The sequence below is a fragment of the Mustelus asterias genome, chromosome 5 (assembly GCF_964213995.1).
Source record: "Mustelus asterias chromosome 5, sMusAst1.hap1.1, whole genome shotgun sequence".
NCBI lineage: Eukaryota > Metazoa > Chordata > Chondrichthyes > Carcharhiniformes > Triakidae > Mustelus > Mustelus asterias.
The window spans coordinates 56,160,882-56,186,488 of NC_135805.1; the positions used below are offsets into that span (position 1 = coordinate 56,160,882).

Genomic DNA, 25,607 nt, shown 5'->3' on the forward strand with positions numbered 1-25,607 from the left:
GATCGAAAGTAAAACAGAGGTATAAAACAAAGATTTTTTTTATTCATTGGCATTGTTGGCATGTATTGCCCATCGCTAATTGCATTTGAATTGAGGGTAATTCAGAGTCATCCACGTTACTGTAGATCTAGAGTCACATGTAGGCCAGACTGGGTAAGAATATAGATTTTTTTTTCCCTAAGGGGCATTTGTGAATCAATTCATGGTTGTCTCTAGATTTTTAATTCCAGATTTTTGTTGAATTCAAATTTCGCCATCTGCCATGGTGGGATTCGAACCCTGGTCCGCAGAACATTACCCTGGATCTCTGGATTACCAGTCAATTGACAATACCACTATGCCACTATCTCAATGGATCAGTTGAGAAATTAAAAGTAAACTGAAACTTAAAAAGAGGCATAAACAATAATGAGCAACCAGTCTGGAGCTCTCACCTGTAGAAAAGGGAAGACTGAAAGGTAACCTGATGGTGGTGTTTATGAATGCGGAAAGCTCTGATAGGTACACAGGGAAAATGCTCCCATTTGTAGGGAAATCCAAAAGTAGGGGCCATAAATCTAAGGTAGTAGCTAATAAATCCAATATGGAATTTCAGGAGAAAGAGTTAATTTAATTATGGGTGAGGAGTAGCCTTGCATGGACCATAAACTGGCATGGACCAGTTGAGTTAAATGGTAGATTTCTCTGCTGTACATTTTATACCATAATCCTGAAAATTAAATCTGGCACAGACACAATGGACCAAATGGCCGGCTGAATGCTGTATTCCTTGACTAATATAAGAACCATAATTGAGAAGATGAAAAGGAGATTAGAAGATGCAAGGAACATAAACTGTCCATTGTTTTTGCAGATGCTGACTGATCTGTAAAACACCTGCATATAATTTTTCTGTTCCAGCATTCACAATTTGTCTTTTTATTTATACTTCGCCAACCTGTCTATTTTAAATGCCTTAACACCAGCTAAAGTACCATTGGTGTTCTATTTTTGGATGCAAATGAAAAAATACATTGCTAAAGAGAGCATCTTAACCATCAGTGGAATCTAACTAAATGTGATTGTAAGAGAACTATGGCCCGTAACATCCATGGAGTGGCAGTCACAGTTGAATTGCCACTGCATTCCTATTTACTTACACCCAAAACTAGCTGCATTTTTCTCACCTGGCTGTCTGACTTGGGCTGGGGTGGAAAGTACAGGGCAGCTGTCCAGGAATCCCCCCAATCACGTGCAGGAGAATTGGACAAAAGGAAGATGCGTCCCCTTTTTTACTGAACTAGCCATAAAACACGTAATTTTAAAAGGTCCAGCATTTTGACAAACCAAAGCTGAAGTTAGTATGTAAGATAAATGGGCAGGTGGTGGAAGGCAGGATGGTCAGGGGGTGGGAGGTGGAGTAAAGTAGGTCAGATGGTCATTTGTGGTGGGAGGGAGGGACAGATGGTCAGGGGTGAGAATAGTTGGGAGGGAGTGTTAGGGGATTAGGGGAATGGTCAGGATGTAGGTGGGTAGTTGGGGGATCCTGTGGGTTCGGGAGGGTAGTCGTGGGGGTAGGCGGGTCAAAAATAAAGTTACCTGGGAGTTAGAAGTGGTTTTAATTCTTCTAACCTTTCTTGGGTAGGACAATTGGAACCATCAGAAGATTGCAATTTAAATTGAAGTACTGGATGGCCACCATTGCAAGGTGATTGCCCAATGGAAGTTTGAGCTTCCTGGCAACTGCCATGCAATCCTTAGGTGGGGATTTAACCCCTACTGATTATGATGGTTACAATACCATGGAGATTGGAAGTGATGGGTCTGTATAACTTTTACTATAATGCTGGCCCCAATTTTGGTAGCTTGTGTATTTTGTTTTCATGGTTTAAATGTCCTTAGGCTTTACCTTCAAGTGTCCTAAATGACATAATGACTGCATGTTGGGCTGGATCTTCCGATGCAAAAGCGATGAATATTGAAAACCTGTCTCACACCCACGTGCGATAATTGCCTCGGAAATAAAAAATTCTGATAGGCAGATTTGTGCTGTTTGAGCCCCTCCTGAGATGTGTCTAATACTGATCTCAGTATTAGAGACCTGAGCCTGTTGCACAATACTTACCTAGATATTTAGTATTGTCCTGCTGTTAATTTCTTGCATAGGTCTGTGATTGACAACGGAGTCTACATCCAACACACACACACACTGACTGCCCACCTTCTCCCTCAACTATCCATTCTCACATTGCTGATCCTCTCATTGCACATCTCCCTCTTGCTATCCAGACCCCCCCCCCCCCCACTATCCATACCCCAACGGCTACCTATCTCCCCAAATCCCATATCCCTGTTCCCATGCCCCCACTCCCCTCACACCCACTAAAATCCTGCAGACCTTTAGAAGCTCACGTGAATATGGAAGTAGGTACTGTTTTTTTTTAAAAAAGGAGCGTGGTCTCACCACTATTCCTCTTTGCCATTGCTCTCCATGGATGGCTGCTGCAGCAGTGACAGGAAGACCAGGCTGCAAAAATGGAACAAGGTAATAATCTTTACAGCCTGTGGCGAGAGTCCAGCATCACTGCTGACTGGAATATTTGGATCTATGATTTATCAAATGTTCTCAGCTATGCTATAATTTAGTACCTGTGAAATATAAGTTCTATACTCATAGATGCTATGTTTTATTTTGTGATGCAGCGAATACAGAGTGCTATTTTGAAAGCCTTCAATAGCCCAACAGTCAAAAGTGCTGATGAGGAGACAAAACAAAAAGTGAAAGGTAGGGATTTATATATGGCTTAAGGCTGCCATCTAGTGGATTTATATTAGTCTAAATTTGCCAGGCTACATCTTTCAGCTGAAATTTGTCACATGCTGATTGCATTGAGTAGGGTTGGTTATATTTTTGAAAAATCACAATTATTAACCATTACATATTTCAACAAATAATGGAAATTAATAATTTAGTTTATATTTACAACGTTGCTTTTGAGGATATAGCATCTGGATATTATGGTGCAGTAAACAGAATGCTTTTGAGTCTTCAAAATAAAGAAAGATATTTGTAAGAGAAGCTGCGAATGAGAATTAAATGAGCAAGTATTTGACTATTAAATATGATGTTACAGTTTATGGCAGAGAAGGTGTGAAAATGAATTTTATCGACCAGATTTTTGTTGGAGAACTGATCAATACTATCATGTGTGAAGAATGCTCACATGTAAGTATTTACTTTGTTGCGTGAGATTTTGTTGTAAAAGAATATTACTGTATTTCAACTTTCCCCCCCATCTAATCTCAATCAAAAATCGAATACAACCAAATGTATGATATGCAAAATATAAAGTTGCTCTGTAATTTTCTTGAAAGGAGTCTATGTATACCACTGCTTATGTGGTGGTGATGGTTTCTTGTGGAGAAGTAAGTGCTTGCGTATCCTTTTGTCATCCACCTAAACATCTTCTGGAGATACAATTTCTATGGGGAAAAGTTGCAGAAGAACTTTATTACTGCCTGGAATGGGGAACACCAAATAGCAACTGGCACCCAGGTGCATAACAGTTGCAGCAACAGTGACAACTTGGGCTTATATAGCACCTTTACAATAGGGAATTGCCTGCAATAATCAAAGCCAAATAATCATAAGAACATAAGAACTAGGAGCAGGAGTAGGCCACCTGGCCCCTCGAGTCTGCTCCGCCATTCAATAAGATCGTGGCTGATCTTTTCCTGGACTCAACTCCACTTACCCGCCCGTTCACCATGACCCTTAATTCCTTTACTGTTCAAAAAATTTATCTATCCTTGCCTTAACAACATTCAATGAAGTAGCCTCAACTGCTTCACTGGGCAGGGAATTCCACAGATTCACAACAGATGGCACAGAAGTGACACCAGAATAGAATTAAAATGTGAAAATGAGGAAGAGCTTGTAACTCACCAAAATGGGGTAAAATCTATTTTGTAATTTACAGTTGTATTTTTACAGTTTCATTCAAAATCTGGCTTCTAACACATTTTCATTTTAAAATGTACAAAAAATCCTTGAATCTTTAGATCATGGTACCCTGGTTAAGGTTTGTAGGTTTTCAAGTTTTATATATATCTTTTATAGTGGAAAGAAATATAACATCAAAAAATATCTTAGACTAATTTCTTGAAAATGTGTGAAAAATGAACAATCTCTAATTGTAAATTAAATCTAGAATAAAGTATCATAATTTTTCATGTTAATTTGAACCAAAGGCTGGTTGATTGGCTCGGCGAGCCACTAAGATTGTGCGGCGAGCAAAAAACCAGGTTTGCATCTGTTTTCATGCCACACGCAGTGTAACCGCATGACATTAACGCATTCGGCACAGCCATTTATGACCTCACCAACTTCTTGCTAATTGGACCTCACAATGGCAAGAATCACAACTGGTCTTCGCCTGCTGGCCCCTTGCCAGGGGGATTAGAGGCCATTGAAGCCCCTGAGTAGTGCCCATCAGACAGTGCCAGCCTAACAGTGCCCATTGAGCCCCCTTGCTGTGTCCACCAGGCTCCCTGGCACTGCTCACCAGGCAGATGGGGGGGGGGGGAGAAACACCAACAAGGCGGGAGGCTGCGGAGGGGATGGGCTGCCAAGAGGGTCATGATAGGGGACTCATTAGGTGGCTCCTGATAACCAGTAGCGGCAACCCCTGGTGCCTTCCGGGGGGGGGGGGGGGGGGGGGGGGGGAGGGGAAGAGAGGTTGGTGTGCAGGGGAGCGGGGGGGTTACACTGCTGCCGATGATTGGATGTGGTGGGGGGGGGGGTGCCGATATCCATGAGGCGGGTGATGGCAGGAGGTCTCCCAATTCACTGGGAGATCAAGGCACCTGTACAGTGGCACCCCAAGCAGTCCGCAGTTGGCTTCACTGGCGAGCTTAGATTCCCCTCACCCCTCCAAACTAGTGAGAATTGCAGCTCTGTCCAAAAAGGTGAGAGTGTCATAAGATTGCTTTGGCAACCTGCTGCAAAAAGATAGGTCTGAAACACACTCTTTTTCAGACTTTTATAACATTTAGAATTTATTTTGTAACATTGTGCCCAAAATCCTTTTACAAGGATATTTACTTCATTTAAATTCAACATTTTAATTACATCTCAGATATTTTTAATGGAAGACATTTCTGCATTATGAGCTTAGATTTTCAGTATTTCTGATCTTTAAAATGATCTTATTTCAGATTTCAACTGTTAAAGAGCCATTTATTGACCTTTCACTTCCCATTATTGAAGAAAGGGTAAGAAAAATTTTGTTTTTATGTGCAAAATGAATGTAGAATATATCACCCATAGGCATTTTTTTGATCATTTTATCTACACAGTTTGTAATGGAAACAGTGGAATACATGCTTTCTTCTTCAAGCAATAATCAAATATTCTTGACTTGCTAATGGTAGCCAGTTGTAGACATAACAAAAACAGTTTCGGAGACTTATACAGGTTGACCAAACCAATTAACCTGCCAATGGTCAGGAAGTGCAACCAATTCTTCCTCCATTGTTCTTTGAATCAATGGATAATTGTTCCTCCAAAGCCACATGTGGATCACCCTCTTTCTCGTCGGAGTCAGAGGTAGTGGCACCATCTCATTTACTGTGTGGCTGCTGTTGTCTGAGTTTGGCAGCCTTATCAGTGGGTTTTCCTCACTTGTAGAAGAACTATGTACCCCACAGTTTTTCCGTTATAAGTGGTGTATTGACCTAAAAAGTATATGTTTACATTTTTCTAAAATAAGTCTTGGTGCTAAATTTAGTATTTTACCTGTATTTGATATACTGGCTAATGCAATTTGAATGTCAGTATGTGACAGATTCTAAACTTTGAGCAATTCATATATAACATTTGTGTAGTAATAATTCTGCACATTAAAACATGTTAATTGTTTGCTTTCACAGTGCAAGGAATGATTTTATATATGTTTTTCTTTTATAACCGATAAGGCAGCCAAACCCATACCATCAGGGAAAATAAATAAAAATCAGAAAGCAAAAGATACAGACGTTGAAGAAAATATCTTGGCTTCAAGTAAGCAGGGCACCTCTGCTACACCTATAACCCAAATCAAATATAAACCAAAGAGTTGTAAGAAACCAATTTCACCAAAGTCTATGGTAAGGATATGCATTTTTTTTCAATTTTGAGAGACTACCATATAACTATATTTAACAAGATCATATTATCTATTAACTAATTGAATTCTTGAATATTTGCATTTCTGAGCTTTTTAATTGGAGCAGTTAACACAAATTAGTGCTCCCAGTGCAGAGTTCCACTTGTCATGAGTACGTTTCAGGCATAGAGATCATCAGCCCACAGACTTTACTAGTATTAAAATGAATACACAAATCCTGCAGGATATGTTTGAGTCTACACAATTATTGATATATGCCGTACTATGTGAATTTCCATGTCAGGTAGGCAGATTCATAATACCTTTAGAATTTTAATAAAGTCTGTTAATTTTCAGATATCTGTGACACAGGCCATTGGTCAAACTCTTTTGAGTCAGCCTTTGAAATTTCTGCCTGTTCCATCCTTTGTGTGTACAAAGTTGACTTCAAATGCTTATGTTCCTCAGGCTGGACTCACTAAACAGGGGGCCACCTTTATCAAAGCTTCAGGCCAAGGACTTTAAAATGTTGCCACTTCAAAGTTTGCAGATTTCAGACTGTTACGCTGCAATAGGTGGGAAGGTGTTGCATCTTTGGTATAGAGAATCCGCCTTTCTGTATGAGGAAATCTTGGGTTTTTGCTATGTTATGGATACAGGCTTTTTGTGCTGGAGGAAATTGTTGTTAATTAAAGACAGGATGATGGACAAGCCCCCAGTACATAGAGGAGTTAGACACCCTTCCTTAATCTTCACTTTAATGCACAAAACACTCAAGTATTTGGAAAATAAGGACCACATAGATTATGTGAGATTTCCAACATACAGCATTACTGATGCTGAACATTCAGAAATTTGCCCATGATCGATAAATATGAATGCCATGTAGTGGCATTGTGGAAGCATATATCAAACTCTCTCGGAAGTTATCAACATATTGATAAAGTAACCCTTACAAATCTATTTCAATTTCATTGTGCATGATTGGACCCAGTAAAAAGTCCTCTTAACAGTTGATCTCAAATATAGGCTACTCTGACTCATTCAGTTTAGTGTTTGACAGGACCAATCATAATTTATCTTAATAGCAAAAAAAATCGCTCCATTGTGTATATGTGGAGGGCACCTACAAACATTCTGTCCAAACTGAGAGATTTTCTTCAGGTTAATGTATTAACATAATCTAACATATCTTTATTATACTTCTAGCAGAGTCCTGCAAACAAACAAAGAGTGAAGGAAGTAAAGAGATCAACAGATGATGATGATGATGATGAGAGAAATTGCCGAGCTTCAGCAGAACAAATTAATGGACACCAAGAGGAGGAGCGTAACCTGTCACTTTGTTGCCCTAATCTAGTAGAAGTCAATAGTCAGTCAGAAGGTAGTGATAAAGATGGAAATCAGTCAGATGGAAGCAATGATGCAGACAGTGAAGCCTCAGAGACTGAGAGTCCTTCAAAACCAGTTGGTTCCCTGAGATGCAGCACTGATTCCAATTTTGATTTGACAACTGCCAACCACAAACTGTCAAACGGCAATTTAATGCAAGAGTTTAATTGTAATGATTCTATTTGCAGTGCAGTATCAAAACTCAACCTTGGCAGTACCAAAAATGAAAGTCTAACAATTGATTCTGTTTATGAGGAAGAGACGGACTACATTTCATCCAGCATTCAAGACACGAAAGAAAGATCTGTAGTTTCAAAGAAAACAGCTTCAGCATTTCAAACATTGTCCCAGAATTATGATGCCAGACCCAAGGAATGTTCTCTCCAGTCCTGTCTTAGCCAGTTCACATCTGTAGATCTCCTCATGGGTAACAACAAGCTGTTATGTGAAAAATGTACAGAGAAAAGACAGAAACAACACAAGAAATCACATTCAGCAGGTGGGTGGAATATAGATGTCAGATAACCTAAAATTTAAGTTGGTTATAGATGCTCACTTTAGGATGTACGTTGCATAGTACTTATAGAGTGGCAAGCACATATGCAAGTAACAATTTAAATTAGCCTGCTAGTTTTTAAATATAGTCTGGATATCGATATTGCTGGAAAGGCCAACATTTATGGTCTATCCCTCGTTTCCCTTGGAAGAAGTGGTGGCAGACCACCGCCTTGAACTGTTACAGGCTTTGTGCTGAAGCTGTTCACACAAGTGCTTTCAGGCAAGTTCTGGAGTTTTATCCCAGTGATGAAGAAATGTCCCAAGGCAGAATAATGTGTGGTTTGGAGGGCAATTTGAAGGGAAACTTGGAGGTGCTGTTATTCTCATGTATCGACTGCCCTTGTCCTTCCAGTTGGTAAACTTGCAGGTTTGGGAAGTGCTGCGAAAGAAGCCATAGCAAGATGTTGCAGTTCATCCTGTAGATAGCACACACTGCAGCCACTTTATACCCATGGTGGAGAAGTTGTTTTTACAAATGGATGGGAATTAGTGGAAATGAGAAGTAGAAGTCACATTCTTAAAAAAATTCAGTCACCTTCTCATTTGTGGCATCGGCAAGACAGCCATCTCCAACAAGCAGAGTTGCACATGATGTTCAGTGGCAATTTTTCAATTTTTGGAAAGAAAAGTTTGCATTTATATACCATCTTTCTTGATCTCAGGATGTCCAAAAGCATTTTACAACCGATGAAATACTTCTGAAATGTAATGTAGGAAAGGCAGAAGTCAATATTCAGAAATTAGCAAATTTCCCCAAAAGCGGCAACCAATATTTCCATAGCAAATTCCCTCAAAAAAACAATGTGATAGTGACCAAATAATCTATTTTTGTGGTTTTGATCTGAGGGTTAAATATTGGTCAGGACAACAGAGCGAGCTCCCTGCTTTTCTTAAGACCTAAAAGGCAATAGTTAAATAATTTCCTTAAAAATATAGTGCGCACATCTATTTGTGCGTATAATGGGTCTACAATTTCCTGCATCTGTTTTGGAGAATTTATAAAAATGGCTACTGCTTGTTTCCAATCTACACTACATCTTTCAATTACTCTTTTGTAACGTCTCATCAATCTCTTTCCGTGTTTCTCTTGGAACTCCAGAATACATTGTCTATTGTTGGGTGTTCATTTTTTGAATCCAATAAATTCTGTCTGGGTTTCTGCTGCTGAGAAAAGGCATGCTACATGTCATCCTCTGTTAATGCTTGGACAAGATGTGGAGATGCCGGCGTTGGACTGGGGTAAACACAGTAAGAGTTTTAACAACACCAGGTTAAAGTCCAACAGGTTTATTTGGTAGCAAATGCCATTAGCTTTCAGAGCGCTGATCCTTCGTCAGAGGGAGTGGAAATCTGCTCTCAAACAGGGCACAGAGACACGAAATCAAGTTACAGAATACTGATTAGAATGCGAATCTCTACAGCCAACCAGGTCTTAAAGACATAGACAATGTGAGTGGAGGGAGCATTAAGCACAGGTTAAAGAGATGTGTATTGTCTCCAGACAGGACAGCCAGTGAGATTCTGCAAGTCCAGGAGGCAAGCTGTGGGGGTTACTGATAGTGTGACATAAACCCAACATCCCGGTTCAGGCCATCCTCGTGTGCGGAACTTGGCTATCAGTTTCTGCTCAGCGACTCTGCGCTGTCGTGTGTTGTGAAGGCCGCCTTGGAGAACGCTTACCTGAAGATCAGAGGCTGAATGCCCGTGACCGCTGAAGTGCTCCCTCACAGGAAGAGAACAGTGTTGCCTGGTGATTGTCGAGTGGTGTTCATTCATCCGTTGTCGTAGCGTCTGCATGGTTTCCCCAATGTACCATGCCTCGGGATATCCTTTCCTGCAGCGTTGCAGGAAAACGCTGCAGGAAAGGATGCCCCGAGGCATGGTACATTGGGGAAACCATGCAGACGCTACGACAATGGATGAATGAACACCGCTCGACAATCACCAGGCAAGACTGTTCTCTTCCTGTTGGGGAGCACTTCAGTGGTCACAGGCATTCAGCCTCTGATCTTCGGGTAAGCGTTCTCCAAGGCGGCCTTCACGACACACGACAGCGCAGAGTCGCTGAGCAGAAACTGATAGCCAAGTTCCGCACACATGAGGATGGCCTAAACTGGGATGTTGGGTTTATGTCACACTACCAGTAACCCCCACAGCTTGTCTCCTGGATTTGGAGAATCTCACTGGCTGTCCTGTCTGGAGACAATACACATCTCTTTAACCTGTGCTTAATGCTCCCTCCACTCACATTGTCTGTATCTTTAAGACCTGGTTGGCTGTAGAGATTTGCATTCTAATCAGTATTCTGTAACTTGATTTTGTCTCTGCCCTGTTTGAGAGCAGATTTCCACTCCATCTGACGAAGGAGCAGTGCTCCGAAAGCTAATAGCATTTGCTACCAAATAAACCTGTTGGACTTTAACCTGATTTTGTTAAAACTCTTACAATGCTTGGACAAAGCAGTTGTTCAGAATATTCACTCCCTTTTGCTCATCCTCTACTTCAACCCCTTTTTCATTTTTCATTATCCTTTCCTCTTATCTGTCTGTCCACTTAATGTTAATATACTGTAAATAGGTCTTTGTTGTTGTAAGGTGTTGGGCATAGTTTAGCAGGTCTTATTAATGTATTTGTAGTCTTAGGTAGTTCAATAGTAAGTATTTATTAACTACTATAAACTATATACATAGGTATAATAAAGGTCCAAGCTGCCTCCATGCTTGCTTCTACACACAGCTCTGTTCAATTTTACACTGACTATTAAGTGCAAATGATGTGTTCTCTTATATCACTATGAGTGGTAATGTACTCAGTCTCATGTTAACCCTTAATGTGCCAGACCCTTACTACACTTTCCTCTAAGTCTTTATCAAATGTATTTTTAAATAATCCTCGTTTACCTCATGTATTTACCAATGCCTCATCTCCTCCACTCAAATCTTTTGATTTCATAGGGTCAGGCAGTCTGGAAGCCTTATAACCATTCCATAATTTGTTTGTGCTACTGTTGAAGGAGTGATAGGCTCTCTTGCTGCAGGCAAACGTTGTTGAATCGGAGATTGTTTTGGCACCTAGGTAATTTTTCATCCTCCTTTCCCATTCTTTGGTAATAAATCACTCTTTGTTAATTCCCCAATTAGAGTCAGAGTCATAGAGGTTTACAGCATGGAAATAGGCCCTTCAGCCCAACTTGTCCATGCCGCCCTTTTTTTTAAACCCCTAAACTAATCCCAATTGCCTGCATTTGGCCCATATCCCTCTATACCCATTGTACCCATGTAACTATCTAAATGCTTTTTAAAAGATAAAATTGTACCCGCCTCTACTACTACCTCTGGCAGCTTGTTCCAGACACTCACCACCCTCTGTGTGAAAAAATTGCCCCTCTGGACACTTTTGTATCTCTCCTCTCACCTTAAACCTATGCCCTCTAGTTTTAGACTCCTCTACCTTTGGGAAAAGATATTGACTATCTACCTTGTCTATGCCCCTCATTATTTTATAGACCTCTATAAGGTCACCCCTCAGCCTCCTACGCTCCAGAGGAAAAAGTCCCAGTCTATTCAACCTTTCCTTATAACTCAATCCATCAAGTCCCTGTAGCATCCCAGTAAATCTTTTCTGCACTCTTTCTAGTTCAGTAATATCCTTTCTATAATAGGGTGACCAGAATTGCACACAGTATTCCAAGTGTGTCCTTAACAATGTCTTGTACAACTTTAACAAGACGTCCCAACTCCTGTATTCAATGTTCTGACCGATGAAACCAAGCATGCCGAATGTCTTCTTCACCACTCTGTCCACCTGTGACTCCACTTTCAAGGAGCTATGAACATGTACCCCGAGATCTCTTTGTTCTGTAACTCTCCCCAATGCCCTACCATTAACTGAGTAAGTCCTGCCCTGGTTCAATCTACCAAAATGCTTCACCTCGCATTTGTCTAAATTAAACTCCATCTGCCATTCGTCAGCTCACTGGCCCAATTAATCAAGATTCCGCTGCAATTGGAGATAATATTCCTCACTGTCCACCATGCCACCATTCTTGGTGTCATCTGCAAACTTACTAACCATGCCCCCTATATTCTCATCCAAATCATTAATATAAATGACAAATAACAGTGGGCCCAGCACTGATCCCTGAGGCACACCGCTGGTCACAGGCCTCCAGTTTGAAAAACAACCCTCTACAACCACCCTCTGGCTTCTGTCAAGAAGCCAATTTTGTATCCATTTAGATACCTCACCCTGGATCCCATGAGATTTAACTTTATGCAATAACCTACCATGTGGTACCTTGTCAAAGGCCTTGCTAAAGTCCATGTAGACAACATCAACTGCACTGCCCTCATCTACCTTCTTGGTTACCCCTTCAAAAAACTCAATCAAATTTGTGAGACATGATTTTCCACTCACAAAGCCATGCTGACTGTCCCTAATCAGTCCTTGCATCTCTAAATGCCTGTAGATCCTGTCTCTCAAAATACCTTCCAACAATTTACCCACCACAGATGTGAGGCTCACTGGCCTGTAGTTCCCAAGCTTTTCCCTGCAGCCCTTTTTAAACAAAGGCACAACATTTGCCACTTTCCAATCTTCAGGCACCTCACCCGTGACTATCGATGATTCAAATATCTCGGCTAGGGGACCCGCAATTTCCTCCCTAGCCTCCCACAACGTCCTGGGATATACCTCATCAGGTCCCGCAGATTTATCTACCTTGATGCGCTTTAAGTCTTCCAGCACCACCACCTCTGTAATATGTACACTCCTCAAGACATCAATATTTATTTCCCCAAATTCCCTAACATCCATGCTTTTCTCAACAGTAAATACTGATGAGAAATATTCATTTAGGATCTCACCCATCTCTTGTGGATCCGCGCACATAGATTACCTTGCTGATCCTTAAGAGGCCCTCCTCTCTCCCTTGTTACTCTTTTGCCCTTTATGTATTTGTAGAAGCTCTTTGGATTCTTCTTTGCCTATCTGCCAAAACAATTTCGTGTCCCCTTTTTGCCCTCCTGATTTCTCTCTTAACTCTACTCCTACACCCCCTATACTCTTCAAGAGATTCACTTGATCCCAGCTGCCTATGCACTTCATGTGCCTCTTTCTTCTTCTTGACCAGGGCCTCAATATCCCGAGTCATCCAGGATTCCTGACTTCTGCCAGCCTTGCCCTTCACTCTAAGAGGAATGTGTTTACCTTGAACCCTGGTTAACACACTTTTGAAAGCGTGCCACTTACCAGACGTCCCTTTTCCTTCCCACAGACTCCCCCAATTAACTTTTGAAAGTTCCTGCCTGATACCATCAAAATTGGCCTTGCCCCAATTTAGAATATTAACTTTTGGGACAGACCTATCATTCTCCATAGCTATCTTAAAACTAATAGAATTGTGATCACTGGTCCCAAAGTGATCCCTCACTAACACTTCTGTCACCTACCCTTCCTTATTTTCCAAAAGGAGGTCAAGTTTTGCCCCCTCTCTAGTCAGGCCATCCACATATTGAATGAGAAATTCCTCCTGAATACACTCAACAAATTTCTCTCAATTGTAGGGATAGATGAAAATTAGTTTATTCCACTCTTTACAAGGTGGATGAATTTTGGGCTAATCTCTTGCGGTGTTCTGCCCTTCCTTCGTGCCGCTCACATGACTCACTCTGGGATGGAAGATGGTGGTTCTTGTTGTGAAGGTGTGACTTGATAGTAAGTTCACCTTTGTGTTTGGCTGTATGGGGGATGCCTGTTATTCAGTTCCGGTATTGTTTCTACCACTGTCATGCTGGCTGCGGATTGCAGCATCTGTTCTGTGATCTAGGGGTTTATCTCTTCAACCGGTGTCAGAGCTGGAGGTTGAGGCTATTCTTGTTGACGGTTCCTCTCTTGACTGTTATTGACACAAAGTGCCGTGGTAACGATCTGAGTGGTTGGCCAGTCTGACCAATGAGGGGCTTCTGGCATCTGTAACGAAAGTGGACAAACCTGCTCTGCAAAGAGAGACGACAATTAACAACTCAAGTCCCAGTCAAGAGAATCTTTCTTGTTCTGGTTGTTGGGGACTTGCAGTTTGGTATAATTTACAACAGTGGTTCTCTTCTGCCATCTTGAAGAGATTCAGCACGACGCAGACATTTCTGCTCAAGGTTACAGATGGCATAAATCAGGTCAAAGATTTGTTTGCCAACATACCTTACTAGTACCAGAATCATGTCTATGACTAGAAGGCGGATTCCTCTGGGCCCATAAAGTGGTGTGTCTGTTGTTTGTAACCAGAGGTCTCAGCCACAGTTCTTTCTGACTGGAGTGTAACACTGGCTTCCGTGTCCAACTTAAAGTTTGTGAGATGGCCTTTGATCAAGATGTCTGCATTTCAGAACAAAAATCCAGGAACTTTGACCTCATCCAAGAATCGTGTTTTGTGTGCTCATAGAAATCATAGAAACCCTACAGTGCAGAAGGAGGCCATTCGGCCCATCGAGTCTGCACCGACCACAATCCCACCCAGGCCCTACCCCCACATATTTACCCGCTAACCTACGCATCTCAGGACTCTAAGGGGCAATTTTTAACCTGGCCAATCAACCTAACCCGCACATCTTTGGACTGTGGGAGGAAACCGGAGCACCCAGAGGAAACCCACGCAGACACGAGGAGAATGTGCAAACTCCACACAGACAGTGACCCGAGCCGGGAATCGAACCCGGGACCCTGGAGCTGTGAAGCAGCAGTGCTAACCACTGTGTTACCGTGCTGTTTTGGTGTGCTGTCTTAACCTCCTGAATCCTCTTGGGATCTTGCATGCGTTTTGATATTTAGGCTTTTCACAACTTTCCAAAGCATCCTTTTCGGTTACATTGGAAGCATTGGGCTGAAATTGCCGGCTGTTGATCATGCCTGGGGGGCACTTTGCTCCATACCGCTGGTACAGTCACTCTGCTGGTGCTTCCCTTAGCCTTGAGTGTCTCTGTTTCACTAATTGGACAGTGAGGTTTATTTTGTACCATTGTTTGCTTTATCCCTTTAATATGTATCTGTGCCGCAAATAGATTTCAGATTACCTGACAACCTGGATGGCCTTCTCGAGTTCGACCTTCTTTCACTTGAAGCATGTCTGAGAGTACATTTTCTGCTATCCCTACAACTGTTATATCCCTGATTAGCTCAGATTTCAGGTCATAAATTTCAGGTTATAGCCTTCAGCCTTTCTGTACTAATGAAGGAGTCAACAAGTTCTCCTGGCTGCTGGACACGTTTATTAAATTTAACCCTTTCAAGGATTTTGTTACTCGAGATGAAAATAAACATTGAATGATTTTAAAACTTTGCAGATCATTCGTTGATTCCTTGTTTAGCTATTGTATCATTGGCTATTGGGCCTCCCAAATAAAGCAGTGTGTTAACTTGAAGAACTTCTGTTATTTCATCCAGACCTGAATCAATCAAGAACCTAAAGAATCTTTTTATTCAGCGCCCCCAATTTTATGATCTGGGCCTTGAATAAGTCCAAATTGACTTGCAAGAGTGAATTTATGATACATGGTTAAAGCTTTTAAACTACAGGTTGAGCTTTAAAGATGGTACCACGGTTCACTTCTTTACAAAAGGTTTTCCTGTGCTTGGAGTTTTGGAGACTCCCAGTAATGGTGTTCGCATTCTCAGCATTTACAGTTTTTCAACAATGGGAGCCTGGTTTGACTTCAGCTTCCAGATCTTTGGAGTTTTTCTCTAGTGATTTCCTTCTGTGCCTTCACTTCCTGAGCTTTTCTACAGGGCTGCATGTTGCTTTGATTTTCAGTTTTCCAGGACTTTAATTCTCTTCTACATTCTCTGTGAGGTTCTGAGTTTCATTCACTGCCACCCTGTCTGGTTTTCCTTAAGCCGATGTCTCAAAGATTCTGTAACCCGCACCAGATTTGGTAAGAATTTTACAACTGGTACACCATCCTTGGGAATCTCTGGAAGTCCAGAATTGAGAATTGGGTTTGGAATTCGCGAATAGCTTTTATTTTCTGTGGGCAATGGTGGCTTTGTTGCTGATGATGTCTCCCAGGAACCGAACTGATGTCATGGAGAATTCACGTTTCTTATTCATTAGCCCTGCTTTTTGCAGGCGTCTTTTGCTACCAAATAAACCTGTTGGACTTTAACCTGGTGTTGTTAAACTTCTTATTTTGCAGGCGTTTCAGGGCTGCTGTGAGTCTTTTGTTGTGACTCTTTTGTTGTATTTCTCCGTTGTTGTGCTGTGAACCAAAATACCATCTATTTGGCAGATGACACCCTTTAGGCCTTGCAAAATGACTGACATACGTGAAATATGTCTGGTGCTGAGGTGATTCCAAATGGTAGGCAGTCGAAGCTGAATCTGCCAAAATGGGTAATGAATTTGATCACAACCTGGACTCTCTGGCTGCAGCTTTATTGAGCTGTGTCAGTCGATGCAAATATGGATGAATCCATTTGGTTTTGAAACCAAGACCTTCCCACAACACCATGCGGCTGATTGTGTGACCGGGCAGATGATTCCATGTTTATCATCTGCTGCTGCATTTGCTTCATGAAAGCGAAGGGAACCTTGCGTGATGTGAATAGGCAGAAGGGTTTAGCAATGTCCCTCAGTGTGATCTTGTATGTGTTCTCCAGTCATCCCAATCTTCTAAAGAGCTTTGGGAACTCCATTTCATACTTGGAGCCAGGCATTTATTGGGAGTTTGATGCCTTCTGCTCTGTACAGGTGCATTGTGGGTGACATCATAGACCCTTACACTACACTATTGTCTCTTTTTGCCAGTTTGACCACATTCTTAACATGTTTCTGTATGTGCCTATGTTCATCCCAGTGGGCCCTTCTCTTTGCTAAATTCACTTTTCTTTTCAATTTGAATTCTCATTACTTTGTTAATTCATTTAGTGGCTATTTTTATTTAACATACCTTTGTTGATCCCTGGTATATATTCTAAATGCTGAGGATTCTGCCTTTAAACCTGTTCCATTTGTTCTCTGGCAAAATGCTGTTGTATAATGATGCTTCACCAGATCAATTTGTTTCGACTGTTCTCTTAGCCATTTTAAAATTATGCACCTGGCTCCTGGCTTGTCACTTAAAGGTTCTTTATATTTTTCTTCAAAAGTGAACATTAATTAAAGATAAAATCGAATAGCAAAGAAAAATAAGCCTCGGCCAGAATTTTCACTTCCCTCACTGGTAGGTTTTTAGGTGAGAAGGAATGTGAAATTGAAGGGATGGGCTTCCTCTGATTTCTGCCCACCCTGACCACACAGCGATTTTACATGGGGCGGGTAAGGCCTTGGATGGGAAGCATTGCCAAAATTGAGGTAATTGGCCATTTAAGGTGGCAAATTCCCACCCAACCTCAATTTTTAGGCTGGTGAGAGGATTGAACTTGTGGGGGGAAGACCGAAGATCAACAAGAATTAGATCTCGGAGGGAAGTGTGGGGAGGCACCTCCATGAGAAGCCCCCTTCTGAAATCGGGTGCCCCCAACCTTAAGCTCTGGTGGTTTCCAGACTTTCTTTGCAGAGCTTTTGCATAATCCAATTGTGTCGGGGAGTAGTAAGACAGTAGGACGGCAATTTGCAGATCTCTTGTCTCTTTCTGCTCTTCCACCACCACCTATCCCCTATCCTGAGTCACAAGCTAAGTACTTTTCCTGGGTATTACGAGAGGACTGAAGAATGACTGAAAGGTGAAGGATAGATTAAAAAAACTCAACCAAAATATTAATCTTCTGGATCACTGATCTAAATATTTGTAAATTATACCTGGACCTTAACTATTCAGCTGTCTGAACAGAGTCAAGTTTAATTCCTTGGGTTTAAGATTTTGTTGCATTTTACTTTGTTTAATAATGTTTTGTTTTTAATAGAGAAGAAATCAGACCTTATGTACACAAATGCTCGCAAGCAAATGTTGATCTCTGCAGTTCCACCTGTATTAAATCTTCACCTTAAAAGATTCCACCAGGTAATTCTCATTGGTGTGTCAGCATGAAAATATTTATATGTGCTTTTTTCCCCTTGATCATTTTAAGTTATCAGCTTACAAGGAAACTGTTTTGTTTAGATTTTGTAAAATTTCACAGACTTTACTTCTTGTACCAAGTTAATTATGCATATCTATATATGTGTTCAGTAAATGAATGTTTTGTCTAAAAATGCATGTTCTAATGGTATTGACCATTTCAAAAATTGGTTTGAGGAAGTTGTGTTAAATTTTTAAGCTCATCGTAATGAAGTACAGCATGTGTTAGCAATTAATGCCTTAAAATTAAACTCCTCCCAATAAATCATAGAAAATTGAATCATAAAGTTTTATAGCGTAGCAGGAGACCTTTTGGCCTATCACATCTGTGCTGACTCTCAAAGAATAATGCATTTAGTCTCATTCTTCTGTCCTTTTGCATATGCTTAAAAATGTTATTTTTTCACATAATTTATAACTGAAAGTGGATAAAATATTATGGATTCTGCTTACATCAGTCTGATTAAATATTCCCTCTCCTAGTAAGTTTTTGCTTAGAAAAATGTTAACTTAATTCTTCATCTCTGGTCATGATCTTAAAATTACCAACTCTCTGACCAGTGGAAGTGCCTTTATTTCCAATTTACTTAATCAAAACTCATAATTTTAATTATGTGTATTTGATTTCTCCAGGCTTCTTTGTTTTAATGTACTCCAGTTTATCTAGTCTCTCCACTTATCTAAAGGCTCTCATCCTTAGAATTAAGCTAATGAATCTCTAATGCACTTTCTCCATTGTTTTGAGATCCTTTGTCAAGCAAGATGCTCAAAAGTAGATATGCTTTTATATTGCATGTGTACCAAATGATTTGTATAAATGCTTCCTTGCATTTGCATGGTGTGGCTGTTAAGGTATCAGATCAGAAACCCCAAGGTATCTTATGAAGTCAGACTAGACCTGAATAATTGACTATTTTGGCATTGGTGTGTGGACAAGTAGTTTCACTTCAAGCGCGATTGTGCTGACACACTAGGGAGCTTTTTCAAAACAAATTTTATTTAACAGTAAAATTTCAACTATAACAAATGAATTAGCTTAACATTTAACAACTGAAGAATACATAAACATGACAAGATATAATTCTTAACTGCTAACAGATTGCGATGAATTACAATTCAGTTTATTTATTTGTGTCACAAGTAGGCTTACATTAACGCTGTAATGAAGTTACTGTGAAAATCCCCTAGTCGCCACACTCCAGCGCCTGTTTGGGTACACGGAGAATTTAGTATGGCCAAGCAATATTCCTCTTATAGACTTAAAGCTGTCTTTAAATTTAATTAGCAAAACAAAGGCATACTTGCTTGTCTCAGATTAACAGTCTTGGAGCTTTTAGAACACCTCTGGAAAGAGAGAGAGACACCTGTTTCTTCTGGCAGTTCAAACAGCAACTGCTTATGTTTTTAAAACTGAAACTGTTTCTTCCCCACACGCTTAGCTCCTCCCATTAAGCACATGATTCTGTCCCTGTTAATTAACCTAATCAAAACTATACACTGAAACCCCCAGGGGAGAACCAAGTAAACACAAATGTATTAACTCATCTTAAAACAAACACTCCCAGGTCTAAAATGAGCACTTATCCTGTGCTCTCAGCTACCAAAATAATGGTTTTGCTAGACAAATTGGCACCCTGCAAAACAGATCTGAATTCTAAATATACCCCTTACAAGAAACATAATATACATATATTTCATAAGGTACACTATCATCACATGGCTCTGTATATAAAGTGGAGATGCCGGCGTTGGACTGGGGTAAACACAGTAAGAAGTTTAACAACACCAGGTTAAAGTCCAACAGGTTTATTTGGTAGCAAAAGCCACACAAGCTTTCGGAGCTCTAAGCCCCTTCTTCAGGTGAGTGGGAATTCTGTTCACAAACAGAGCTTATAAAGACACAGACTCAATTTACATGAATAATGGTTGGAATGCGAATACTTACAACTAATCAAGTCTTTAAGAAACAAAACAATGTTGTAAGTATTAGTTGTAAGTATTCGCATTCCAACCAAAACTGATAGCCAAGTTCCGCACACACGAGGACGGCCTCAACCGGGATATTGGGTTCATGTCACACTATTTGTAACTCCCACAGTTGCGTGGACCTGCAGAGTTTCACTGGCTGTCTTGTCTGGAGACAATACACATCTTTTTAGCCTGTCTTGATGCTCTCTCCATTCACATTGTTTTGTTTCTTAAAGACTTGATTAGTTGTAAGTATTCGCATTCCAACCATTATTCATGTAAATTGAGTCTGTGTCTTTATAAGCTCTGTTTGTGAACAGAATTCCCACTCACCTGAAGAAGGGGCTTAGAGCTCCGAAAGCTTGTGTGGCTTTTGCTACCAAATAAACCTGTTGGACTTTAACCTGGTGTTGTTAAACTTCTTACTCTGTATATAAAGCCTAGGATTCCATATTTTCTTTGATAGTTTTATCAACTTGAACTCCCACTTTTAAAGATTTGCTTAGAGTAATAAGAAAATAGCTTTTAAATTTGTCTTGTGTTGTAATTCTATAGGAATATAAATAGAAGTTTTTATTATTTTAAAACTACTTGTGTTCTTTTTCAGATGGGTTTGAATTTACGGAAAATTAATAGGCATGTGGATTTCCCTTTAGTGCTAGATTTGGCTCCATTCTGTTCATCCAGCTGTAAGGTATGCTCTTTGCATGCAAAGTGCAGTTTAATTTTATTATTCTATTAATTTTAAAATTACTCTGTACTGTTCACTTGTGCGACCAAGGAATGCTAGATGTTTCTATTTGTAATTATGTTTACATGAAGTTATTGAATGACATAATAGCAAACTGTCCCACTGCATAGAATACAGTGAATTGTTTTAAAATGCAATCACTGTGAAGGAGGTGAATGCAACTGCATTGACGGTGTTGTTGACCAATGTGATTACATCAATTCTACAAAAATGGTTCATTTGGCCTAACTGGTATAAAACCCACAAGCTTACCCTCTACTCCTCCTCTTCTAATCTGAACAACATACCCTTTTATTCTTTTCTCTCTGATGAGCTTCCCCATAAATACATGTTATTTTCCTCGACTACTTCTGTTGATGGTGTTTCACCTTCTTATCACTCTTTAGGTAAATACATTTTTCTTTAATCTCCCAATGGATTTAACAGGGACTTTTTAAAAAAACTTATGGCCCCTAGTTTTTGAATCCAATCATTTTTTTAACGTTATAAAGTTTATTTATTTATTAGTGTCACAAGTAGGTTTCTATTAACACTGCAATGAAGTTACTATTAAAATCTCCTAGTCGCGTCACACCGGTGCCTGTTCAGGTACACAGAGGGAGAATTTAGCATGGCCAATGCACCAACCAGCCCATCTTTTGGACTGTGGGAAGAAACCGGAGCACCCAGAGGAAACCCATGCAGACACGGGGAGAATGTGCAGACTCTACACAAACAGTGGCCTAAGCTAGGATTCGAACCCAGGTCCCTGGCGTTGTGAGGCAGCAGTACTAATCACTGTGCCACTGATTAAAACGGTCGGAATTTTCTCAACTCCAGGGTTGTTCCGCCGCCCTGGACCGAAAGCAGTCACAAGCCCATGCAGATGAAAGCCATTTTATAGCGGCAGCCAATTAAGAGGCTGCCACCTGGGCCAACTATTTTTTAAAAAGTTTTTTTAATATTGTATGTGTCTGGACCAGGCAGACAGGTCTCAGTAATTAAACTGGTGAACTCACCAGCAATGGTGTTGGAGTCACAAACAGTGCTCCAGGGGGATTACGCCATGGGTCATGGAGTGGCCATTAAGGAAGACCCCTCTCCCAGGAACCTGCAGGGAGGCTACCACTATTTGACTGCTAGTCTGCTGACACAGTGGTGGCTGTTCTGATGCCTGTAACATGCCTTTAATTGATCTATTAACTGGTTTATTTGGCTGCCCAATTCTGAATCAAAGAATTGTTATGGTGCAAAAGGAGGACATTCAGCCCACTATGAATACACTGGTTCTCTAAATGAATAATTCCTTTAGTGCCGTTCTCTACTTTCTCCTCATAACTCTGCATATTCTTCCTTTTCAGTTAACTGTCTAATTCACTTCTAATTCAGTTGAACCTGGCTCCACCACACTCTCAGGCAATGCATTCCAGAATTCAACCACTCATTGCATGAAAAAAAAATGTTCTCATTATTTTTGCTTGTTGCAGGTGGCTGCATCACTGCCATTTTGATCATTCAGAATGTCCCATGGCAGGAAGATGTCAGGCTTCCCATCCCAGGCTTTCCCTGTTATTTTATAACACTTGCCTTTCAGCCCTTCTTCAAAGGGCTGGTGGAATCCAGCCTATCTTCTCTAGAAATGCATTTTTGAACCCCTTCATCATTTTAACAATCTACATCTTACACCATTCTCTTTCCTTACCGAAAGGGCCCCAGTCTGTTAATTTTTTCCTGCTGGTTATAGCTCTTCAATTATTGTATCATCCTTCTTGGTCTTATTTGCACCTTGTCATTTGCCTCTATATGCTTTTTCTAATGTTGAGACCAGAACTGTGCACAGTTCTCCAAGTGAAGCCTAACCAAAGTTCCATAAAAGTTTAATATGACATTAGATCAGGTAGCATCTGTTAAGAAAGTGTTAACGGGTTGATAACCCGTTTTATATTGTAAACCAATGCATCTGTCTGTAGTGTGTCACATGGTTACATAGTGACATCGTCAAAGGCATTTGGGAAATTTTACCTCTCTTCCATCCTGAACTGTAAGCAAGCAACACCTATCTAATAAAGCTCCACAAACTGGTTGAGTAACTCACTGTGTGGCAACATTTTCCATTCTTTTATCTTTGCTGTTAAAGTGAGCTAACCACTTCAGAGTACAACAGCACAAGACAAAACTAGTGATGAGGTGCATTATCCAGCAAAAACAGTCAGGAGAAACAATTCGGGCCTGGACCTCAAGTCGAGGATCGATTTTCAGAAGTCCATGCCATTATTGATTTTAAGTGCGGTAAATCTGGCCATTGGAAACAGGAATTTAGCTTTTGCTAAGGGTGAACATTCATTTTAAAGTTGATGAAGAGCAATCTGGACCATTCCTTTTTTTTTTACTTGACCACTACCTTGGGTGCCCTTGGAGAGTGAGGCAGGAAAAGAAGAAAAGTTTTCACCAGTGTGTCGACAGTAATATTAGTCAATCAGTGGACTTAAAATCTAGAAATGAGCAGGTTAAGAAAATAAAGGAGTCGGCTGTGTAGAAACAAATTTACCTACTGAAGCTGAGGAGTCTTTTCCAGATGCCTTCACTGGTGGCGGGCTGCAGCATCGAATTCTCAGACCCATGAGACAGAGAGAAACCTGCTTTTGGGGAAGAAACTGCTCAAAAAGGAAAACTGATAACACAATAGGAACCAAGGTTAAGCAGAAATAGAGCTGAAATCTCCTGGCTTTAAAACAGATTGGTGTTTGCAAAAAAAAGAAAAAAACATTTTTCTTAAAGCTACAATACAACCAAGAAAAATAAAAGAAATAACGACGTAAATAATACAAATTAAATTGGAAGCAGAGGGGAGGAGAAGTGAAAGAAAGTACTGCAACTTAACTGGAAACTGTGATGATGGGAAAAGGTGGCACTATGCAAACATTTGATGAGAATGCAGAATCATGGAGTACCTAAGAGAGATTTTAATATTACCTTGCTGTCAACAGGAGATTGGGTTAAATTAAAGTAGTGACTTTCTTGAGTGTCATTAGATGGAAAACCTTCACTCTATTATAAAGCCTTGTCCATCCTGCCAAACCTGGTACAGAAACTTACAAGGAATTAACTAAGACCCTTGAAGAACACTTCTCGGCCAAACCTTTAATCAATTTCATTAGATGGAAAATTTCATTAGATGGAACACCTTCACTCTATTATAAAGTCTTGTCCATCCTGCCAAACCTGGTACAGAAACTTAATAGGAATTAACTAAGACCCTTAAAGAACACTTCTCGGCCAAACCTTTAATCATAGCGGAGATTTCATTGAAGGAGCCAAGAAGAGGATGAAAATGTTCTACAGTTTGTAGCCATGCTGTGGAAACTAGCAAAGAGTTGTGAATTTGGCCCGGCCCTTTAAGATGTTCTGCAAGACTGTTTGTAGACTTTGAAATGAAGTAATTCAAAGATTGCTCACCGAAAGACCTAAAGATGTGTGAGTACTTTAAGCAGGGTTAAGTTGAAAAGGGAGCACATAAAAATCTAGTAAAGCAGAGCAAACTGATAAAGTGTGATGAGCGAAAAGGTAAGTTGACAACAGTGGTCTAGATCAGTGGTTCCCATGGCACACTGGTCTGCCATGAAGAGCCCTCCAAATGTGCCACAAAAAAAGATTCAACAAGATTCAACATTCATGTGATTAAATTAAAACTAACCCTCATCTTCAGCTCTGTGGTTGGCATCTCCAAGACCAGATGAATCTTGGATTTCCCACTTGTGTGCCAAGGGGGAAAGAGCCGCACATGTGTGGTTTAGAATTTTTATGTTGGTCAGGCCCATGCGCATGATTTGGAGCTGAAGACTAAGATTCCATGAGCTTACTCAAAAAGTGAAAACTCGAAAAGGGCACAAAAATCTTGGGAGAAGCAAGAGAGACGGGGAGAGGTTGAAAAAATAGGCAAGAGAACAGAGAGCAGTTAAAAATGTGATTTGATTCATTATTGTCACATGTATTAGCATACAGTGAAAAGTATTGTTTCTTGCACGCTATACAGACAAAGCATACCGTTCATAGAAAAGGAAAGGAGAGAGTGCGGAATGTAGTGTTACAGTCATAGCTAGGGTGTAGAGAAAGATCAAAATTAAGTTCCCAGTAAGGAAAGAAGACAGAGAAAATAGGAGATGTGCTTCAAAATGTTTTTGTAGTATACAGCTGTGCCATGACATAAATTGGGAACCACTAGATCACTTTTCTGGTGGTGTATCGATGCTCATTCTCCATTCCCAGAAGTGCGAATATAACAATCACTTTAACAGTACCTACTGTCAAGAGAAACTGAGAGCTATGGTTTAGGTCTAAAGTTATTGAAGTCAATATGAAGGCCAGATAATTGCAAAATCTTTAAGAGAAAGTCAGATTTGGTTTCCCAAGCTTATATTGGGTACTGCAGAGGCAATGTAGAAGGGCAGTGTTCACAATGGAACTGGAGAATTTTAGTGACAAGCATCAAGGAGCTTAAGGTTGTGGTTGTGGACCGAATGAAGGTTTGAAGTTTATTTATTAGTAGGCTTGCATTAACACTGCGAAAACTCCCTAGAAGCCACACTCTGGCGCTTGTTTGGGTACACTGAGGAGAATTTAGCATGGCCAATGCACCTAACCAGTACATCTTTCGGACTATGGGAGGAAACCCATGCAGACGTGGGAAGAACGTGCAGACTCCACACAAACAGTGACCCAAAGCTGGAATTGAACTTGGGTCCCTGGCTGTGAGGCAGCAGTGCTAACCACTGTGTCTCTGTGCTG

General features: G+C 40.6%; 1 protein-coding gene across 9 annotated transcripts in view; it reads left to right on the forward strand.

Moving 5' to 3' along the window:
• usp45 (ubiquitin specific peptidase 45) overlaps positions 1 to 25,607 on the forward strand; it is a 161,280-nt gene that overhangs the window by 122,714 nt on the left and 12,959 nt on the right. For 5 of the 9 annotated variants that reach the window (XM_078212618.1, XM_078212616.1, XM_078212620.1 and 2 more), the window contains 7 exons: positions 2,683 to 2,764; positions 3,114 to 3,205; positions 5,197 to 5,253; positions 5,956 to 6,126; positions 7,335 to 8,016; positions 17,970 to 18,067; positions 20,700 to 20,786. In XM_078212618.1, coding sequence (XP_078068744.1) covers positions 2,683 to 2,764; positions 3,114 to 3,205; positions 5,197 to 5,253; positions 5,956 to 6,126; positions 7,335 to 8,016; positions 17,970 to 18,067; positions 20,700 to 20,786 — 1,269 coding nt within the window. The remainder of the gene's footprint in view (positions 1 to 2,682; positions 2,765 to 3,113; positions 3,206 to 5,196; positions 5,254 to 5,955; positions 6,127 to 7,334; positions 8,017 to 17,969; positions 18,068 to 20,699; positions 20,787 to 25,607) is intronic. The other 4 variants (XM_078212617.1, XM_078212619.1, XM_078212621.1 and 1 more) reach the window with 1 other exon arrangement.